We start from the raw sequence: 19,314 nt of genomic DNA, 5'->3' as shown, positions 1-19,314 counted from the left end.
TCAGGGGTGTCATATTGGATATCTGTGCATATAACCCTCTTTACACTTTGTAAATTCCTCCAAACACAAGACATAAAGTACAGGTCAAAGCTGTAGTTTATTGGACATCATGTCTTTGTACATACTGTCATTAAAAATGGCAACGGTAAAATCTATAGACATACATTCCCCCAGCCCACAGCCAAAAAACACCTTGAAGTAGTACTGGCATGTGTCACACCACCTTTTTTATCATACAGAAAGAGGTTCTATACATCTCTCAGATAAACAAAGCTCAGTGTAAGTTCAATCAGGAAAACTTTCTTTATGTTATATCCATTCACAATTCTCTCTTCATCCCACTCCCTCCACTTCAACCAATCAGCTGACTATTAGCCAATCAATTAGACAGAAGATACTACATACTGCATTAGACAGAAGATATCACTGCACTGCTCTTTTAATAGATCCGTCTAAAGCATTTGATACAGTCAATCATCACTTGCTCTTGAGAAAATTAGATGCAGTGGGGTTGGATGAAAATGCACGTGCATGGTTTCAGAGCTACTTGACTGACAGGTGTCCATGTGTTAAGCTTGGCCATACAAAATCTGATTTTTTGTCAGTTAGTGGAGGTGTACCTCAAGGGTCTGTTTTGGGTCCATTGCTTTTTACTGTCTATATTAATGATATTATTCCTTCTTTAATTGGTTGTCATGCCCATTTTTATGCAGATGACACAATTTTATATTGTACTGCAGATTCTGTTCAGACAGCCATCAATAACTTGCAAACTGCTTTTAATTCTTTTCAAGAATCTCTAATCAAACATAAACTACTTTTTAATGCAAATAAGCCAAAATACGTGTTGTTTACCTGAGCCAAAAACATTGATTTCAATAGTGTGCATTTATACACCAAAACTGGCTCAGAAATCGAGAGAGTCACAGAGTACAAATATCTTGGCATCTGGCTAGATGAGGATTGCTTTAACCTTCTGTCAGACAGCCCATTCCCAATCTATGCTCTTGTCAAAATCGCCAGACTCCACTGAGAAAAACAGGAATTTTAGCTCACTAAACACAGGAGCTGCTGGTCTACTGCTGCCTCTATCACTTAGTTAGCTTGTGTTATTGTGTGACTTTGGTGAATCTGAAACCAACCCGATTAAATGCCAAAGTCACACAATAACACAAACTAACTTCTTAATTGAGGCAGCTGTAGACCAGCAGCTCCCGTGTTCAGTGATGTTAAATTACTGTTTTTCTCAGTGGAGTCTGGCTGCGAAGAGAGTGATGTAACTGCAGTTCTGTAAGAAATGTCTGTTTCCCAGCAAGGTAAAGCAGTGAAAATATTCCCAATGTAGCACACAATTAAACTGATATTGATTTTTTTAGGTGGCTAAAATACATTTTGCTGCGGCCATGTCCACAGCAGTGCGTTGTTTCGAATCCATGGCAGTATTCCTGCCTGTTCCTCCAAACTGGATGTTGCCATCTACTGCATGTAATACACTGACTATGGATAAGTACCTCATTCAACCCCACTTCAAATGTCCAGGACTGTCCTTCTAATGGTAGGCACTCTCCCCGGTGAGCTACCTCAGGTACCATTTTTGAGTCAGACGATCAACAATATGCAGTGGGCCACCCACTGGTCCTGATGCTTCTCTCCTTCGTCCCAGTCCAGGCATTACAAGGTTCTGTGGAATCTGCCAAGGTCGTCGGTCTGTTTTGTATCCAACTCTCTCTATTCTCTTTTCCAGTCTGCTGTTCACCTGGGAAAGTAAAAAACACACAGGAGGTGTCATTGATCCGCTCTCCTCTTGAATGCACTCACTCAGTGTTGCCCCTGTGGTGGTACTCACCATGGTGAAGAGATCATGCATGCTATAATCGGAGCCAGATTGAGAGAAGACATGGTTCATCTCCTCAAACAGTGGACTCCCAGTGTCGGGGTAACGGATCGCCAGGTTCCCTGTGTTACAGAGGAAAAGATGAAGTAACCTTCAAATGTATCAGTCAATTAAATATCTGTTTTTTTGTGTGTCTAACAATTTGTTAATTTTCTGTGGTTTCATAACCTCGGGAATAAGCACCTGGACACACTGCATAGACAAACAAGGAATCCGACTCCACCGGCCACAGGCGCTCCTGGTCTACACCTGACAGCTCGCTTCCATCAAAACAGGGGTTATTTGAACACTGCTGGACTTCAAGTAAGAAAAGAAAAAAAAAATCACATGTCGTAAATACATATATATTTGTCCAATTCCAGTCAGAAAATAATCAACATCTCCTGATTACAAGGCACAGTCACATAAAGTTTTGTGTTATCAGTGACGAACCTCCTCGACATGCTTGTATCACAAACAGTTTGGGATTTCCACGCAGTGCTGGGCATCCTCGGTTGTCAAACATCTCAAAGATTCTCTGCAGCTCAATCTGGCCGTCGGACACATTGATGTGCCCGAGACTTCCGTGGGCCATGATGAAAATGGTGAGGCAGCAGACATCATCACTCAGCATTCCCTTAAAGGCCTCCAAATCATCCATCAGCCCCTTTACATTCAACAACGTCATACCCATGAGAAGGAAACAGTAAAAGTTTGAAGCAACGGGAAAGCAGAAAATGTTAACCTACCGCTTTAGTGAACTGGGCAGTCTGATAACAGCTGAATCCATTCTGGCCACAGAATTTGAGCACACGTTGGATGTCGTGCTGGCATCCGTCTCTGGATGTGTCACACACTATCAGAGCCATTCGTTTTCCATCTAATGTGTACTCTAATGCAGGTTCGTACGCCTGCAAAAAACAAGACAGGGGACATGATATTGATCACATTCTCTTTTTGACCGTGAACATTAGACCACGACAGGGTTTGACAGCATCACCTGGAGGGGGTCAAAAAGATCAGCAGTTGTTGGTCAGCCAGAGAAAAAGATTCAGCATGATTTACGCTTCCAGAGGATTTCATTGATCCACTACCTACTGCCAAAAATCTGCATATTTATCGTAGTTTAAGGTCCCTCCTTCTAACTCCAGAACTTGCTCAAGAATCATCACGTTTTCTTCAATGTCACAGTAATTGCCAGAACTCATACAAATACATGCTGAGTGGAGCCATTGTCTCAATTGTCTGAGGGAAAAACTTTGAAAACCCCTGATTTAATGTATTTAACATAAAGGATTTAGGATTTAAAGGAACAGCGTGTAAGAATTAAGGGGCTTCAGTGGCGTCTAGGGGGGTCCTGCTACCCAAAATAAATGGACCCAGTGATTAAAACCAGTAAAAACACTGAATAAAGCAGTTTCATGTTAAAAAGAATCAGTGTTTTTCTGACACTGCTCATCACAGGCCCAATCCCATTTCTCATTTTCGCCCTTACCCCTCTTTTTCGAGTGCCCCTTGCCCCTTGCAACAAAGTTACAAGGGGTAGGGGTTGAAATATTCCCATATGAAATGGGACAACCCTTCATACCCAGAAACGTCATTATTAGTCGTCAGTGACGTCATAAAACGACACGACGAGTATGTTGCCGGGGAAACCTCACAACTAGCGATTTCTTTTTTTGTTATGTTTGTTAGAACAAATGTATATAATACATTGAAACGACATTTCCGATGGTTATCATAGTCTTTAAATCTTTAGTTACGAAGAAAATACTTACATTTATGGTTTTCTTTCATTGCCTGTGAAGTCTTCCCTGCCATCTTGCCGGTGATTCGCAAGGCATTCTGGGAGATTTCTCGTAGCACTTGCTTTGAAGTGTGCCTCTGAAAAAACTCCGTTTGGAGGGCCATATAGCCCTAGCACTCCGCCCTTCTCCTCTGCCTCAATGAGAATCGGGACATCCCTACCCCTATGCGTGAACGCGCAAAACGGAGGGGTAGGGGCAAGTGGTAGGGTTAAGGGGTGTATTGGGACTGGGCCACAGAGGGGCTGCTAACTACAGCGCCAACGTGAAAACACACACGAAATCCCGAAAACGCATATGTCCCTATCTAGAGCAACATTCTGGGCTACTTTGGACACATGGAGATGCAACATGGTGATCTCTGTCAAGGAGGACCTGCTTCCTATGCAGCGAATCAGTGACAAAAACACTATGATTCTTATTTTCAGGTGATTCTACACTAAAAACACATTATATTATATTCCATTTCTGCCAATATATCCCCCTTAATCCTGCACACTGGACCTTTAAAAAACTACCACAGTTGTTCATTTTGAATTGTCTGCATGTCCTCAAAAGAAATGAACACAAAAAGGAATCAGTGATTGATAACAGATTAAAATGACAAAGTCACCTGTTGGGTGATGAGGGTAAGGCCAATACTGACAACAGAAAGCTATGACTGACAAGTTAAATGCACCAAAAATGCCCATTGTACAGAGTGTTACGGCACTGCTGTAACTAGTGTTTCCTTGTGTTTCCCCTTCCCTGTGTTCCTGTATGTCTTCCTCCCCCTGTCTAGTTTTGTCTGTGTGCTGGTGTGGGCGTCACCCCCCTCTGTAGTTTCCCTGGTTTCCGGCTCTGCATCATCAGCTTGTGAACTTGCAGTATTTCTTCTCCAGCTCTTCAACCACTCACCGCCAGATCATTGTTCAACCAAGTGGTAGTTAACCTCACAGCCAAGTAAGATTTTCTTTATAACTATTTTCCTTGTGTGTGTTTTTTTTTTAGTGTTGATAACCTGTCTTTTCCGTGTTTAGGATCATCCCTGGCCAGCTTCATCCCACTCCATCCCACAGAGCCCGGATCACAACCATTCTAATTTCTTGTGACAATAAATCTTTTCATCATCTCCATCCCATGTTTTGGTTTCACTCGAGTATGTAACACAGAATAACCACTTCTTATCTAGGCACCAGGTCTGACTAAAAAATGTCTTCCACCTAGATAACAATTTGTTCCCAGGTCGAGTTTAGCCTTGATTGAAGATCTAGTTAACAAAGGTGATATTCAGACTTCTTTCTTAGTGTCACTGTCAGTGACACTTCACACAGCAAAGTCTGATGATATAAAACATTAGCATGTAGAGGATGATACTTACAATCATGTTGTGTGGTTGATGTTTATCTATCACCAGTGCTTTAAGGCTCAGAGCCATTGCTTCCTCTATAAATCTGTCAGTTGAGTTTTCATATGTTGTCAAAGTGTGACGGCAACTGGCTTGACTTAGTGCTACATAGTCTTCAGTGTCGACAGCTTCCCCATACACGGCTGCATAGTTCTGCTGCTGGATGTTCCAGTCACCCTGTGAGTAGTGCCTCTCATCGTATTCAGACCATCCCCATCTTGCCACTCGAGCATTTGTGCTGATTTGGTTTGAGTAATAAGCCATCTTTGAGACTGACCTGTAGGAAAAATAAAGTCACAGCACTGTATCCTCATCATATGCACACCAAAACTGAAAGGTCAGCATTAAATACTCCCTCCAACACAGGCCACACCTACTACTGTCACACGAGTGCAGGTAAAACTTAAAGTGATACTCATCACATCTATCTCTTCACACCTCTATCATACATGTGTCACACAGATAACACAACCACACAATGAATTTCCAGCATGACAATACCCCAATGACGTCATTGGAGTTAAAAACATCATGGGTGCTTTCACATGAAGTATTAAACCAAGTCTCAAAAGTCATGCTATCAGCTTCGTGAGGTATTTTCTTACACCCCTAGAATATGCTCATGATGACAATGCTAATGTAGTTTAGAGACGGCATTCTCCAGGGCTGAAAAATGAAGCCAACATGGTCAGTGCCAAAAACTGCAGCCACCTGAGGCTGGCTCCAGAAGCCAGTCAATCCCCAAAGACCCCCATATTGAAATGCCCAAATTTACATAAACATGTTTGCAGCCTGGTACAAAAAAAAAAAAACAGTTTTGGTCTCTGTAGCTAATTCCCCCCTTCATGAGTCTTTTTATACCTGTTTACATTTTATTGAGGCTTTAAGTTACGCTTAATTAGAGTTAGTTTGAGTTACAGGCCGTCTGCTGACAGTGACCTCGGCCTCTCAGTCAGATCCACCCCTCGCTCTTTTACAGCTTCATCCTCTTGTCCAAACATGGTCACCTCTGGCTCCATAAAAACCAAGACGGCTACGGCTGAAATGCCGAGGCTTCAGAACGGTGGACCCTTAACCAATAGGCGACGTCATGGTACCTATGTCCATTATTTTTACAATCTATGAAGGTTCAAAATAAGTTTTACATGTTCTCCATCTTATTTTAGCCTTTTAGCATGCTAACTTTTTGCTAATTAGCACTTACAGAAAGTACAGCTGACGGGAGTGTCATTAGTTTTTCAGGAATTGAGTCATAAATCAAAGTGCTGTTGAAGAAAAATGACCTAATCTGCTTGTCCTTGTATTACTAAGCCTTAAATCTGGGTACAATGACAACGCCACGATTGTACAATATATGAAACTAAAAGACATGTTGTATGTTGTTGCACCCACTGGCACACAAACAAGGACAAAACAACAGTATCTCGTTTCTTTTAAACCTTCTTTTGGAATTTTCTGAACACGTCAACAGAATACGATGTTAAGAATGCGTTTGCATTGGCAACAATGAAATATGTTATCTTTGGCACGGCATCCAGTGCGTTCTGTAAAAGGTGATAAGAATCTGTTCATCAAGGAAGTAATAGCAATTTTAGTTCCTCCTCAGGCCAATCTGTTAATACAGGTTAGTGAATTTTAAAGTTTTACCAGTAGTGTAGATGAGTCAACTCCTAGAGCTGTCAATATTCAACCAATAAAAATTAAACAGTCGTTTAAAAAAAAGGCAACCATATAATAATGAGAGGGGATCTCCTGCTTGTTGCTATGCTATTATATCTGAGCTTGAGATAAACAAGGTGAATCACAAAATTCTTTTACATTAACTATTTTTGGTTGCCGTGTGTCAGGCCGATTTTCCTCTTCCTTGTTCTCAATATTTGGTCCAGTTTTCTTTTCAATATACATCTTCCCCGTAGGCCTCTTTGGACCATCTTGGGACAGCAACATTGGTGAGAAGATTACCAATTTTGATAAATTTTTTTGGTAAGCCAAAAGAACCACATCATCTGTAAAAAGCACAGATGCAATTCTGAAGTTCCCAAACTAGACTCTTTCCTCCCCCCAGCTGCCCCTTAAGATGCTGTCCATGAATAGCACCAACAGTTTGGGCGACAACGGACAACCCAGGCAGAAGCCAGCACTAACTAAGTAGGGCGCATTCACACGAGGATAGTCCGGGGGACTCGGTTGGATTGGGCGGAGAATGCAATAGAAAAAATTTCACACCTTCATTTGGTTTGGTTCACTTTCACACTGCACTTTTTAAAGCGGACCCAACCGCCTGGACAACGCCACGCAGTTACAACAGCTGCTTGTTTGGGGGCGGTATTGCCTGAAACGACCACTGACTAGGAAGAAAAAAAGCATGAGGAAGAAGAAAACCCAGCTCACTGACTGGCCACAAGCAACTGCGCTATACAGTCCTCTGACCATATATCAGTAAGCGCCTGCACCTCCTCGTTTGCCCACAAGGATTTCCAACTTTTCCTTTTTTTTTTACCTCTGCTTCCCCCGGTTCACTGCCGGCTTTGTTTTTTTACTACCCAAAATGCACTACACACTACATCACTTCCTCTCTTTGGTTAACTGGATAGTCCGTTTGTTTTTCCCACTGTAAACAAATCACACCAGGGTTCACTTGCAAGTGAGCTCGAAAGAGCGTTCACACCACTCCAAACGAACCGAACTATCCGTGGAAGCAGACCAGGGTTTGTTTAAAGCGGACCAAATAGCACCAGTGTAAATGCATCCTAAAATCCAATAACGATATATCTAGACTGTCGGCTAGCGGCTGTAGTAATTATGACTGTAATCCATGATGAGCAAAACAGGAAGTAAAATAAGATGATTACTGCACAGGGGAACAAAATGCACGCACTCATAAGTGTTCATTGTTCAGGCTGAATTATCTGCAAAGGTCTCCTCATCTCCAAAACACGACCAGGTGTTTCAAACCAATAAAAATGCTGAATAAAGCAGTTTCAAGTTAAAATCTTATTTTTCTGATGCTGTCGTTGCGGAGGGGCTGCTAATTACTGTGGCCGACGCAAGAACGGGAATGGCTTTTTCTAGGGCCAGTGTTTGGTTTGTCCGATCTGGGGCTGCGGTAGAAACATGGTGACCTCCACAGACAAGAACCCCCTCCCTATGTAAATATACAAGTCTCATTCTGAGATTAAAAAAAAAAAAAGCATAATGATTCTTATTTTCAGGGGATTATACACCAAAGACAACATACTTATATTATATTCCATTTTCTGCTAATACATCCCCCTAAATCTGACACACCTAACCTTTCAATCACAATCATTTTCTCGACAAACAGTTTTTCTTTACACCTTTTCACGGAAAGCCCTGGAAACTCTGCAGACGATAACAAATATTTCCTTGAAGGCCATGCACACAAAGCCAAGCCAGCATGCTTTTATTATGATATAATCTCCCTTGCCCTTTTTGTTTTGTGTGTGTGTGTGTGTGTGTGTGTGTGTGTGTGTATTAGTGCATGCAATAGATACAAAATGACTTTCAGTTGACTTTCGAGAAGACATTTATTAATCCCTAATTGGGACAACAGGCAAATGAGGCAGAAGAGGCCTCACCAGCTACAAATGAGACATTCACGTCGTTTTTCTTAAAACCATGAAAACTATTGTCCCGTAACCTTAACTATAGTCAGTGATAACCATTTATTAATCAACAGGCATTAGTAGCAGTTTGGAAGGCTGTGGATGCACTGCTGATAGTGATGTCAGACTACCAATAATATATCAATGAGTATTTTATAATAATCTATAATAATGATCCGACACTAACAATAGCCGCTCTACATTTTGAGCACTTTAATTTTGGTACTTCAAATACATTATGTTGTATTACTAATTTTACTTTAGTAATATTTTGATTTTAATTCTTCTTCCTCCTCAGAATATCATCAGATGTATCCCATCATTAATTGTTAGTTTCATTTCAGTGCTTTGAAAATCTTATCAGTCTAGATACTGTTCATATCACAAACAAACCAAGATGCGGTGAGATTCAAAAGCGTAAAAACATCTGTGAAATGGTGTCAAACAAGTTTGTCTCCATGGTAGATTTCCAGTAAACCGATGGCCAGATGCTGACACTGACATGTGATCGTATGTGCCTCCAACCTGAAAGAACAATCAGTCAAATCACAGCGCAGAGAGTGAATACACGCACAAGGTGCTGACTTTAACAGGCAGACATGGCACAGGCTTTCAACATGGTAAGTTTTATTTATAATCTATAGATTTGTTTTTATAAAACCTAGATTGTGTTAATTCTAAAAGATATCCATCTAAGGCATTTCATTATTGTCCTTCAGGGTCTGGAGAGATATGACATGAGTGGGAAACGAGAAGCACTGATGTTGTGTGTGAAGGAGGGAAATGACGGTGCCGTCGGAGACCTTCAGATAATGGAAACATTTTTCAACGATTTTGGTTTTGTGCCTGAAATTGTGATTGACGGATCTGTCCAGGTATGGCTGTCTACTGTAGTGGTTCTCAAATGGTGTGACACGGTACACAAATCCAGGTGTGCCGTGGGATGTTGTGATAACCGCACATTATCATTGCAACATTCAACTGGGCCTTTACAAAAAGTTATGAATGAATTTTTAATTGACTGTATCAGTATGTTGTGCACACCCATTTCCTAATAAAGAGGCAAATTCTAGCTATAAAATAAAATAAAATAAAATAAATCTTACATTATTTTCCACATAAAAAGAATGTGTTATTGGTGATTTCTTGTAATTTTAAGAAGCTGAAAATTAATTCTTGAATCATTTTGTTAAATATTTCATCAGTAATAGTTGGTTGTCAATTGTTATTTAATATTAGTTGAAAAAAACAAACGTCATGATAACACACGTTATAGAGGTTATTGTGCACAGATATAAATACAGGTGTGCCTTGATAGGTTGACTTGCCCTTTGGTGTGTGCACAAAAAGTTTTAATTACACTACACGTTTTTAATCCTAATATTTTATTTAAATGACTGAGGTTATAACAATGCACACCAGGCCTGGCATGTATATATTCTATATAACATTACTCAATATTTTACAGGGACCCAAAGGAAATCAGTGACTCTTCAAAGTGACAATTTGAGGACAAAAAGGAGCAATATCAAACAGTTTCATTAAAATTACTTGAGCTAGAAGTTTAGTGCATTGATAAATGTGCACAGGGTTTTATTAATTCCTTATTATTTCTTTCCTTTTTTGGGGGGGGTGTTTGTGGGGAATCAGGAAATGAGAGATAAACTGAGATCCTTCAGAGACAGAATCAACCGCAGTCATGAGGACATCAGCTGTGTGTTTGTGGTGACCTCTTCCCACGGAAACCGCAACGTCATCATAGATCCATGGGAAAATACATTGGAAGTGGACGAAATCATTCACTGTTTCAATGATCAACAGTGCCCCAAGCTGAGGGGCAAACCAAAGGTTTTCATGCTTGATGCCTGCAGGGGACGTGAGTAGAATCCAGCTGTGTCTAATGAAATTGGTTCAAACTGTTATTTTCATGAACTGAGTGAAGTGGGGACGTCAACACAGTATTATATGTAATTCAACAGACTGGTGTTGATTATTGAGTTAACATCATTGTGGTGGCACTGATTCCCCTGACTTTAGCTGATCAGGGAGCAGCCTGAGAACTGGTTCACAACCACATGATATAAAAAATATTTACTTGGAGAAGCAAATTTCTGCAATCCACCAATATGCAACTGAAACTTTATGCTTCAACAACATTGTGGATAATGTGCTGTTATGTTTAGGCACAAGACCCATAGTTCTGGGTAGGAAAGATCATGCTATGGCTTAGAATACCCAGCTTTGTCACTGAACTTGGTAAAAACCAGCCAACTTTGTTGACCTTTTGGTCTCCAACAGTGGTCTGCAGCTTGGCAGCGATTTTGTCTAGATAATTCACAATCCACTATCCCCTCCACCTTGAGATGGTTTAAGTGTGGTTATGTTTAAGCAACTAAAACACATTGTTGTGGTTAGGTTAAGATGATATTGTGGTTTGAAACACCTGGTTTTGGTGACACAGAGAAAATCTCCGCTTGTCGCTAGGCTAATTTATATAAGGTAAAATGCCATAGGCTTGTGCTAATAACGTAAGCATGTTGTATTTGTTTGGAAAACATGCTAAGTATGAGACAGTTGTTTTGTCAGTGAACCTTATGAGTTGTAATGGAGCCAAATTATGTAACGTTACCTTTGTTAAATGTTGCTGTTGTCCCTGGTTTTATATGAGAAGAGGAAAAGATCGCTAGCTGCTAAGCTAATTTAGACAATGTAAAATTCCATAGGCTTGTGCTAATAACGTTAGCATTTTGTATTTCTGGGGAAAATGTGTCCAGATGTTTGTCTGTGAACGCTGCTAATTATAGTATAGACAATTCGCAGAAACGTACAATGTCAACATTTTCTGTGGTAACTGGGCTGATGTAACTTTATGGAAAGGTGATCTTTAAAGCAGTGGTTCCCAACTGGTGGGTCGTGGTCCAAAAGTGGGTCCTGGGCTCATTCTGAATGGACCGCAAGTGACACGTGAACTTGTCAAAGTTAGTTTGTATAAAACACACTTTATTTTTAAGTACAGCAGATTTTCAGCACAAAGCTTTTATTCTAAAGTGCCATTTCCTGCTCTAGAGTGACTGACTAACAGACAGCTACTTGACAGAGACAGCAAACTAGCCTGACAACATGGCCAAACACAAGTATGACGCTGAAGGTATTCAGCTGTGTGGACCTTTAACTAATGACTAAGCAGAAATCTAGACCCTGAGACCCGACCAGTTGGGAACCACTGCTTTAAAATTCCCTCAAAGCTCAAAATCACCCTCAGTCAGAAGAGTAAAAGACAACAAAGACTTTAAGGACCTAGAGAGCAGAATTTCTGTGTAACAATATCTGTGAACATGTAGTCAGCATTAGGTCAAGGAAGGATCAAAATGCACTGGATGCACAATTCTCAACCTGTCTTAAGCTTTTAATAAAGGGCGTCTTCACACCCTGACTGGCTGAGAGGTGAAATGCACCGAGCTGCTCTAAAATCTTAATAAGGAGTCATGCTGCAGCACACCCTGTGCAACAGGTGATTTAAATAACCCTCCAATCAACTCAGGGGAATCCTGACATTCAGCTAAAATGAACTGAGGAAAAGGGAAATGACAGCAAGTACCAAAAAAATGAGGGAGTGCTCCATCATTAAACACAAAATGCTGATTGTTTCAGATGTCGGTATAGAAAACAATTCAAACAAATGTAAAAACTGTGTTTAATTTGCTGTTTTTAGACATGGAGGACCCCGGTGTGTGTGCTGATAAAGAGAGAGATTATCACCTGATGGCTCAGTTGAGTGCACAGATGGAAACATATGGTCACAGAGCCTACATGAACAAGTTTCGGTCACCACTGATTCCTCACATGTTTGTCGCTTATCCAACAAAACCAGGTAATATCTAAATATTAATCATTTTTAAAGTGACTAAAACATAAAAGCAAACCTAAAGCTGTGTTTGTTTGCTCGCAGACTTTGTGGCCTGGATGACAAATGCAGGATCACATATGTTCGTCAAACTGGCCGAGGTGCTTGCATCAGCTGACACAGAGAATGAACATCTGCGGGACCTGTTTGTGAAGGTACACGTGCAGGGGCACCTTATGGGATTTTAATCATCATGTGTTGAACAGTTTAACAACAGGGTGAAACCGTCTCTCTGCTACTCAACAGGTGAACAAAAAGATGGTTGATGAAGACACCTACACCGAAAATGGGATCAGAAAGACCGTAATGACCGTTGAGTCGACCCTCACCAAAGCGCTCTACTTGGGCAGAAGAAGATGCTCAGGTTTCGGTGACATGTACGCATCACAGTTACCGTCTCTGATGTCAGAATTTTTCTCACCCACTTTCTTTGACTTTCCTTTTAGATTTTGACCTTTTAAGAACATTGAAAGCCCTGGTTTCTCAATCAGATTCTTACTATTCTTACTTTTCAATGAGATTACATTGTTATGACTGTAAATACTGATTTACATTATTGATTAATCTGCCTTATATTTCTCGATCAATCATTTTGTCAATAAAACATTACAAAAGCTGTTCAGTTTTTATTATCATGTATGACAAATAAAATCATAAATCTCTCACATTAAGAAGCTTGAAACCAGCAAGTGTCTGGCTCCTACCGGTAGAAAAGATTTTCCACCCCTTACATCTATGCAATGTTTCACTTTATTCTTAAGCGTAGCCCTTAGACCGAAAAGTCTGTTGACCTTCATCAGAGCATATGGCTTGTGTATGCTTACATACACCTGAAACAGGGTGGCGACAAGAGTGCATGCTGCCCACATCATGGATTTGTAGAACCTTATCTTGACGGGGTGAAAGCCTTCTTTCTGAAAGACTGGTGGTTGCCCTGCATCACCTTAGAAAACCACTAGAAGCATTCTTTGATTATCAGCTGTTGCCAATCGACGAATGGTTGCAGCTCCAGACATCACGAAAATAAATGTAGTTTTTCTAGGGTCTGGGAAAATTTTACAAATATACAACAGATTAAAAATTTATAAAAGAGTAATAGCTTACCCTATTAGCAGTTGGAGGTGTCCTGTAACTTCTGTCAGAAGTTTTACGTCCCTTTCATAATGGTGTCTCATCACTACCGAAGCGTATTGCATTCACTTGACAAATAAAAATTTTTTGTTTTATTGAGTATTTTTTTCTGTTTTTCGGAGTAATTTTTTTATTTTTCTGTTTTTCTGTGTAATTTTTCTGTTTTTCGTGGTAATTTTGTTACTGTTTTTCGTGTTTTTTTTGTTTTGTTTTCGGGGTATTTTTTTCTGTTTTTCTGAGTATTTTAGTTAAGAGAGCAATAGAACAACAAATGCTTTCATTCCTTTCTTGAGAGCTCGATATAATGGAAGCAAACATGACCCGCTTGTTTAGTTTAATCCAGTTTTACTTTGTTTCTGGAGAAACACTGCAATGTCCAGCAGATCTGAATGGGCTTTTCATCTGAACAACCGCAAAGTCTTAAGGTGCCTGCGTAAAGTCAACAAACTAATGATAACACCATCTATATGACTTAAAGACAAGAGTATCTCCTAGTGTCTCAAACCCAAAACAAAGTAAAACTGGACTAAACAAGCAGGTCATGTTTGCTTTCATTATATCAAGCTCTCAAGAAAGGAATGAAAGTCTGTTGTTCTATTGCTCTCCTAACTCAGAAACAAATACTCAGAAAAAGAAAAAATTACCCTGAAAAAGAAACAAAAACACAAAAAACAGAAACAAAATTACCATAAAAACCAGAAAAAATTACACCAAAAAATAGAAAAACAGAAAAAATTACTCAATAAAACAGATTTTTCTTAATTTGTCAAGTGAATGCAATATGCTTCCGTACAAATAGACCTTTTTCACAAGACATTTTGACGAGTCATATTGGGAAAAGCACAGGTGAAATTGATGACATTAACGATGTCAATTAGTGTCCCAGTATGCTATTCCAGTGAGGCAGCATGCACACTGTCAAAGCCCCCCATAAGTGGAATGCAGCCATCACTGATGTTATGAAATACACCTGTGTTTTACCTACCATGACAAGTCAAAATGTCTGCTGTGAAACAGGTCTATTGTGTGTATCCTTGAGGTCAAACAAATGTGTTAAATGCATTTCCTTCCTTATAAAAAACAAAGTACTGACCAAATGTTTTTTATTATAATTGCACATATATCCACCTCTCTGGTAACGACACTGAAGAAAAATTTAAACCTCACACTTGTGCTTTTGCTCCCATTTTCACAGGTTGAAGATAAGGATCTAAGACTTTATTATGCACTTGATAGAAATTTTGGTCACAAATTTGTTTAACTCTGTGTTCGTGAGCACCTCTCTTTTGTCAGACCATCCCACGGCACACCTGTGTAGTAACGATGCTGGTTAATCAGCGTCTTGATATGTCACACCTGTCAGGTGGATGGATTATCTTGATAAAGGAGAAGTGCTCACTAACAGGGCTCTGTGGAACAAGATTTGAGAGAAATATATCTGTTGAGTGCATCAAAAGTCTTAGATTTTAAAGTAGCAAACACACACAAAAATGTTGTGTTTAAATTTTTGTTCTCTGTATTTCTAAGCTGTAAAACACAACTGTTTTTAAATCATAGCCCCACACACAGTGAAATATGCCACTTTTACACTTTATTGTTTAAAGTTGTTACAAAAAAGTGTTTGCTGGAAACATTCTTTGCTTTCGCCTTTACAAGCACAAGGAGACTCCGGACAGAAGAAGAAGAAGAGCGGAGTGGAGGGAGGCGGACGTGTGTTTGTGTTAAAACAGGGCTGAGATAACAGTACAGAGACAGAGTGAAGCCCTTACTCACACACACAGAGACGAGATGCCTCCATGAAACGAAACAAAAACTGGGTGAAGGAGACACGACTTCAAATCCAGAATAGATTTTTTTGTACTTATGAGGTATCCTCAGAAGACCTTAGCTGTGTGTGTGTGTGTGTGTGTGTGTGTGTGTGTGTGTGTGTGTGTTGGGGGGTGACACAAGTCATTGTTTTCTCCCTGAGGTGAGTTAGTGTGTTGCAGTCCGAGCACTAGGGTGATGGAAATGATACTGTGTGTGTGTGTGTGTGTGTTTGGACAGATGGATAAACACACACAAACTGAAAACTGCACACATACAATCATCGTGAACACATAAATTACAATCTCTCTCTCTCTCACGCACACACTCACGCGCACACACACTCCTGTGTACACTGACGAAGGTATTGCGGACAGTTTGGAAGTGACTGATCAGCGAAGCTGTTTCACTGCTGGGAAGTTTCTACAGTTCAAGTGTGTGTCTCGTTCTCATGAGTTAATAGGATGCAGGATGTGTTGTGTGTGCACTCAGCAGCGGGAGGCTGGGAGAATTTGTGCTTACACATAATGTGCAAAACATCAGGACTGTCTTCTCTGCACTCAGCATTTTGTCTCAGTCTGTGTGTGTTGTTGTGAAGGTAGTGTGAAGGGTAAATGGGGGCAGTAGCAGACTAAACACAAGGTCCATTTCATGGCTGTTACCCAGCTTTCAATCAAATTGCGTGATCTTCCTCAGCGTGCGGAGTTTGTCATGAGTTGTAGATGCTTTGATTTCTATTTTTCAGGGCTCAGGTTCATGTTGACTCCTACCTACCAATAAAGCAGATGGTTTGTTTTAATTTGTTGGTGACAGTTGTCATTATGGCTGGTTGAATCTAAGATAGGAAGATGGCGACTCCAGGTTGAGACGCCGGCCATGAACCCCAACGTCTCTGGTTTTGTTTCAAGCTTTGTCTCTCTATCCCCTCATTTTCTGTCATCTTTCTAATGACTACATAATAAAGGATTAAACACCCCCAAACCCCACCAAAAAAATAAAAATCACAGCTGTGATTACTTGCTCCATTCCAGATTTGATGTTAATATAAAAATGATTAATCATTTAGCACTAAATGTGGGATAAACTAAGGATGGGTATTACGAACCAGTACTACATTAGTACTCGTTCCTGACTGGTCAGGACCAAAATATCAATGAGCTCCTGAACAAACAGTGCTGCTATTGATATTTATGTCACGTTAATTCATTCTAATGAAACACAACTGGTCAATTTTTTTTTAAAAAATAGCAGGTTTTACATAGAAGTTGACTTTTCTGTGACTGACTGGTTTGGGAGGAACATATAAACCAGACAACGGACAAGAGTTTCTTTCTGTTGTTTGTCCACCTCACAGAATTAATGTTTAATTAAACTGCAGGCTCTTATTTGAACCACATTTATCACAAATTGATCTGTTGGCAACTGTGTTTCAATAAAGCTGCTGAAATTAAAAGCTTGTTTTGACATCGTTAACGGCACTCTCATTTAGCCCTTGTGACCGTTATTAGAGAGCTAACAGTTCTCATCATGGTTAATAAAAGAGAAGGCAGTCTTGATATTTTGCTCTCACACTGTACAGCTCGTTGCCCCTAAAATGATCCATGGGGCCACTTCAGCACACTGTTTGGAAAGCACAAATTAATACGAAGCCCTGATGAGTACACACACACACCCATGAAGACAATTTTCTAACGTGAAGCCATGCATGTGTTTGTGTGGATCAAACCTGAGTCAAACAGCTACAGTTTATCTTATGTTGTGTTCAGACAGATGGGACTTCCTGCACTGGTACAGATCAGCTGAGAGAGACAGAGAAGCACACTGAAATTCCTCCCTCTCATAAATCATGACTAGTGTTTAAAATCATGCCGGAAACGGTGCCGTAAATCAGTGTTAAAATAAACCACGTCATTTATCAGCCTCTAACAGCATCTTCCAATACTGGCTGGAGCGAAAGTTTTCATTTAAATATCTGGTTAAAAACAGTCAGGATGTTGTTGTAAGATGCCTAAAGCAAAAATAACTTTCTAAGCTCAGATTAATACTGATCAGAATACTGTATCTGGCAAAACAATGGGTGTCATTCTTGCTGTACCTGTGCAGGTGAGCCCCAAACATCACAGCAGAGAAGCAGAGTAAGGAATAAACAGCACTTGTAACATCTATATTCTTATTTTTGTACAATAAATGTTTGGGTGCAAGTTCCTTTACACTTTTAATTAATAAAAAGTATTTAACCAGGTCTGGTTTGTGTGTGTGTGTGTGTGTGTGTGTGTGTGTGTGTGTGTATGTTTGTGTGTGTGCTACATAGCTGCGGTATCATGGCTAACATGTGATCAGAAAAGATTCACTCACCCACAGAAATGTTTCACTCGGACTTTAAAGGGAGGGAGCAGTCCATTCAGGCTGTCTGAGTGTTACACAGACGCCCAGAGGACTTCCATAATGCTTTAGGAGGTTTCCGTTCCAAATCTATTGCTTTGAATGTGAAAAGGCGAGAAGTATAACTGAGGGGTTAACACACAGGGTGAGAGCACGCCAGAGGACGGGGTGTATAAATACGACAAACAGATCTGAGGGGTGAACATGGACGGGGAGGGACAAGGAACGAAACCCTCAGAACACACCTAGAACTTTATATCGGATTAACAATATACTGTATTTTCAAATTAAAATGCTAAATAGTATTGATGTTAGGCATATCTGACAGATATAGGATGAAGCGATGGTTCCTGGGCCATAAATAAACATCTTTGTTTAAATTAGCTCTAAGAGATGTACACAGATGTATATTGCAACAATAAACATGAATAAAAACCGTACATTTGCACTACGGTACATTAGTAATTTAGAAAAATACTGTTGTTGAAAGTTCTTTCCGAGAAACGAACAAAAGGTTTACCCAGCAGTGTTCTCTGTTTGGTTTTTGTGTCTCTGGTTTCACGTGAAAATATAGAAATCTTTGTCGTCATTCATGAAAAAGCAATACAAAGGTCACTTAAAAATGAGAGAGACAAAAAGTCCAGAAAAAAGTTTTTATCTTAACTGCAGAGGAAAGAAAACAAATCTGTGTCGCTCCCCGTTTTCATAGCAGGGTCTTAACAAAAAAAACTCCCCGCTCTGCTTTATCCAAAGGATGCTGGGAAGTCGCCCTGCTAGTCGAGGGGTCCCTGGAAGATGAGTCTGACGAAGCCCTGCTCACCAGTCAGCTGTTGGGCACAGAAGGGGCAGGCGGCGTGGAAGGTGTGCGTGCCATGTGGCAGCGGGATCTGACTCCAGAAGCCCGCTGTCTTCTCTGAACAAACATGGCCGCAGGGGTTAAAGGCGTGAGTGGGCGGGGCGGCGTCCACGTAAAACCCCGCCTCGCAGCCCAACCACAGCGGCACGTATGGCCCTTTAGCTCGACACATGGGACACTCCCTCTGCCGGCCCTCCCGGCCCTCCCTTTCCTCGCGGTGGTTGCCCCAGTTGTGGTAGCCGTGCACGTGGCCGCACTGGAGGTAGACCCAGGGCTGCTTCTCGTCTGGCGTGTCCTTGCGACGCATGGAGGGGAAGGCCAGCGTGTTGAAGCCCACGGGACACTGTGGGCGGGCTGCGTTGATTTCCTGCCGAAGCGCCTCCAGGTGTTTGAGGGTGGGGGTGCGAGACAGGCCTTCGGCAGTACGCCACAGCAGAGTCGCGCCACAAAGGTCGATGAGAGAGCCGTCGACCAGCTCCTGACTCTCAGTCTCCACCTGGAACAGAGGCACATTATAAAGATGAGTTGCTACAGACAACAGAAG

At 40.8% G+C, this 19,314-nt stretch overlaps 3 protein-coding genes and 1 long non-coding RNA gene across 4 annotated transcripts in view; 2 read left to right on the top strand and 2 right to left on the bottom strand.

Moving 5' to 3' along the window:
• Positions 1 to 78: 78 nt before the first annotated feature.
• LOC117248661 (caspase-14-like) lies at positions 79 to 5,849 on the bottom strand. Its single transcript, XM_033613873.2, has 6 exons — positions 5,039 to 5,849; positions 2,623 to 2,784; positions 2,327 to 2,540; positions 2,078 to 2,191; positions 1,847 to 1,956; positions 79 to 1,756 (listed from the first exon to the last, which is right to left on the bottom strand). Exons 1-6 carry the CDS (start codon positions 5,327 to 5,329, stop codon positions 1,577 to 1,579), a joined length of 1,071 nt encoding a protein of 356 aa, XP_033469764.1. The 5' UTR covers positions 5,330 to 5,849; the 3' UTR covers positions 79 to 1,576.
• On the top strand, positions 2,386 to 5,020 carry LOC144467513 (uncharacterized). The gene is made up of 3 exons (XR_013493695.1): positions 2,386 to 2,478; positions 4,460 to 4,620; positions 4,698 to 5,020. It is a non-coding gene; the product is annotated as an uncharacterized LOC144467513 (long non-coding RNA).
• A 3,292-nt stretch (positions 5,850 to 9,141) lies between the features above and the next one.
• On the top strand, positions 9,142 to 13,213 carry LOC117248138 (caspase-14-like). The gene is made up of 6 exons (XM_033612881.2): positions 9,142 to 9,311; positions 9,411 to 9,566; positions 10,342 to 10,567; positions 12,404 to 12,562; positions 12,641 to 12,750; positions 12,842 to 13,213. The coding sequence occupies exons 1-6, from the start codon at positions 9,291 to 9,293 to the stop codon at positions 13,046 to 13,048; spliced, it is 879 nt and encodes a 292-aa protein (XP_033468772.1). The 5' UTR covers positions 9,142 to 9,290; the 3' UTR covers positions 13,049 to 13,213.
• A 4,912-nt stretch (positions 13,214 to 18,125) lies between these two features.
• Positions 18,126 to 19,314, bottom strand: part of peli1b (pellino E3 ubiquitin protein ligase 1b) — a 40,067-nt gene continuing 38,878 nt past the window's right edge. Inside the window, exon 7 of the mRNA XM_033613447.2 lies at positions 18,126 to 19,266. Coding sequence (XP_033469338.2) covers positions 18,688 to 19,266 — 579 coding nt within the window. The 3' untranslated portion in view covers positions 18,126 to 18,687. The remainder of the gene's footprint in view (positions 19,267 to 19,314) is intronic.

Source organism: Epinephelus lanceolatus, chromosome 17 (assembly GCF_041903045.1).
Source record: "Epinephelus lanceolatus isolate andai-2023 chromosome 17, ASM4190304v1, whole genome shotgun sequence".
Lineage (NCBI taxonomy): Eukaryota > Metazoa > Chordata > Actinopteri > Perciformes > Serranidae > Epinephelus > Epinephelus lanceolatus.
Note: the sequence above shows the minus strand (reverse complement) of the source record. Positions and strands in the feature narration are given on the sequence as shown.

Coding starts and splice junctions, on each gene's coding strand:
- LOC117248138 (XM_033612881.2), top strand. CDS start 9,291: ATGGCACAGGCTTTCAACATG. Junction 12,563..12,640: donor CGCTTATCCAACAAAACCAG/GTAATATCTAAA, acceptor GTTTGCTCGCAG/ACTTTGTGGCCTGGATGACA. Junction 12,751..12,841: donor TGCGGGACCTGTTTGTGAAG/GTACACGTGCAG, acceptor GCTACTCAACAG/GTGAACAAAAAGATGGTTGA.
- LOC117248661 (XM_033613873.2), bottom strand. CDS start 5,329: ATGGCTTATTACTCAAACCAAATCAGCACAAATGCTCGAGTGGCAAGA. Junction 2,192..2,326: donor GATACAAGCATGTCGAGGAG/GTTCGTCACTGA, acceptor TCTTACTTGAAG/TCCAGCAGTGTTCAAATAAC. Junction 1,757..1,846: donor TGCATGATCTCTTCACCATG/GTGAGTACCACC, acceptor TTACTTTCCCAG/GTGAACAGCAGACTGGAAAA.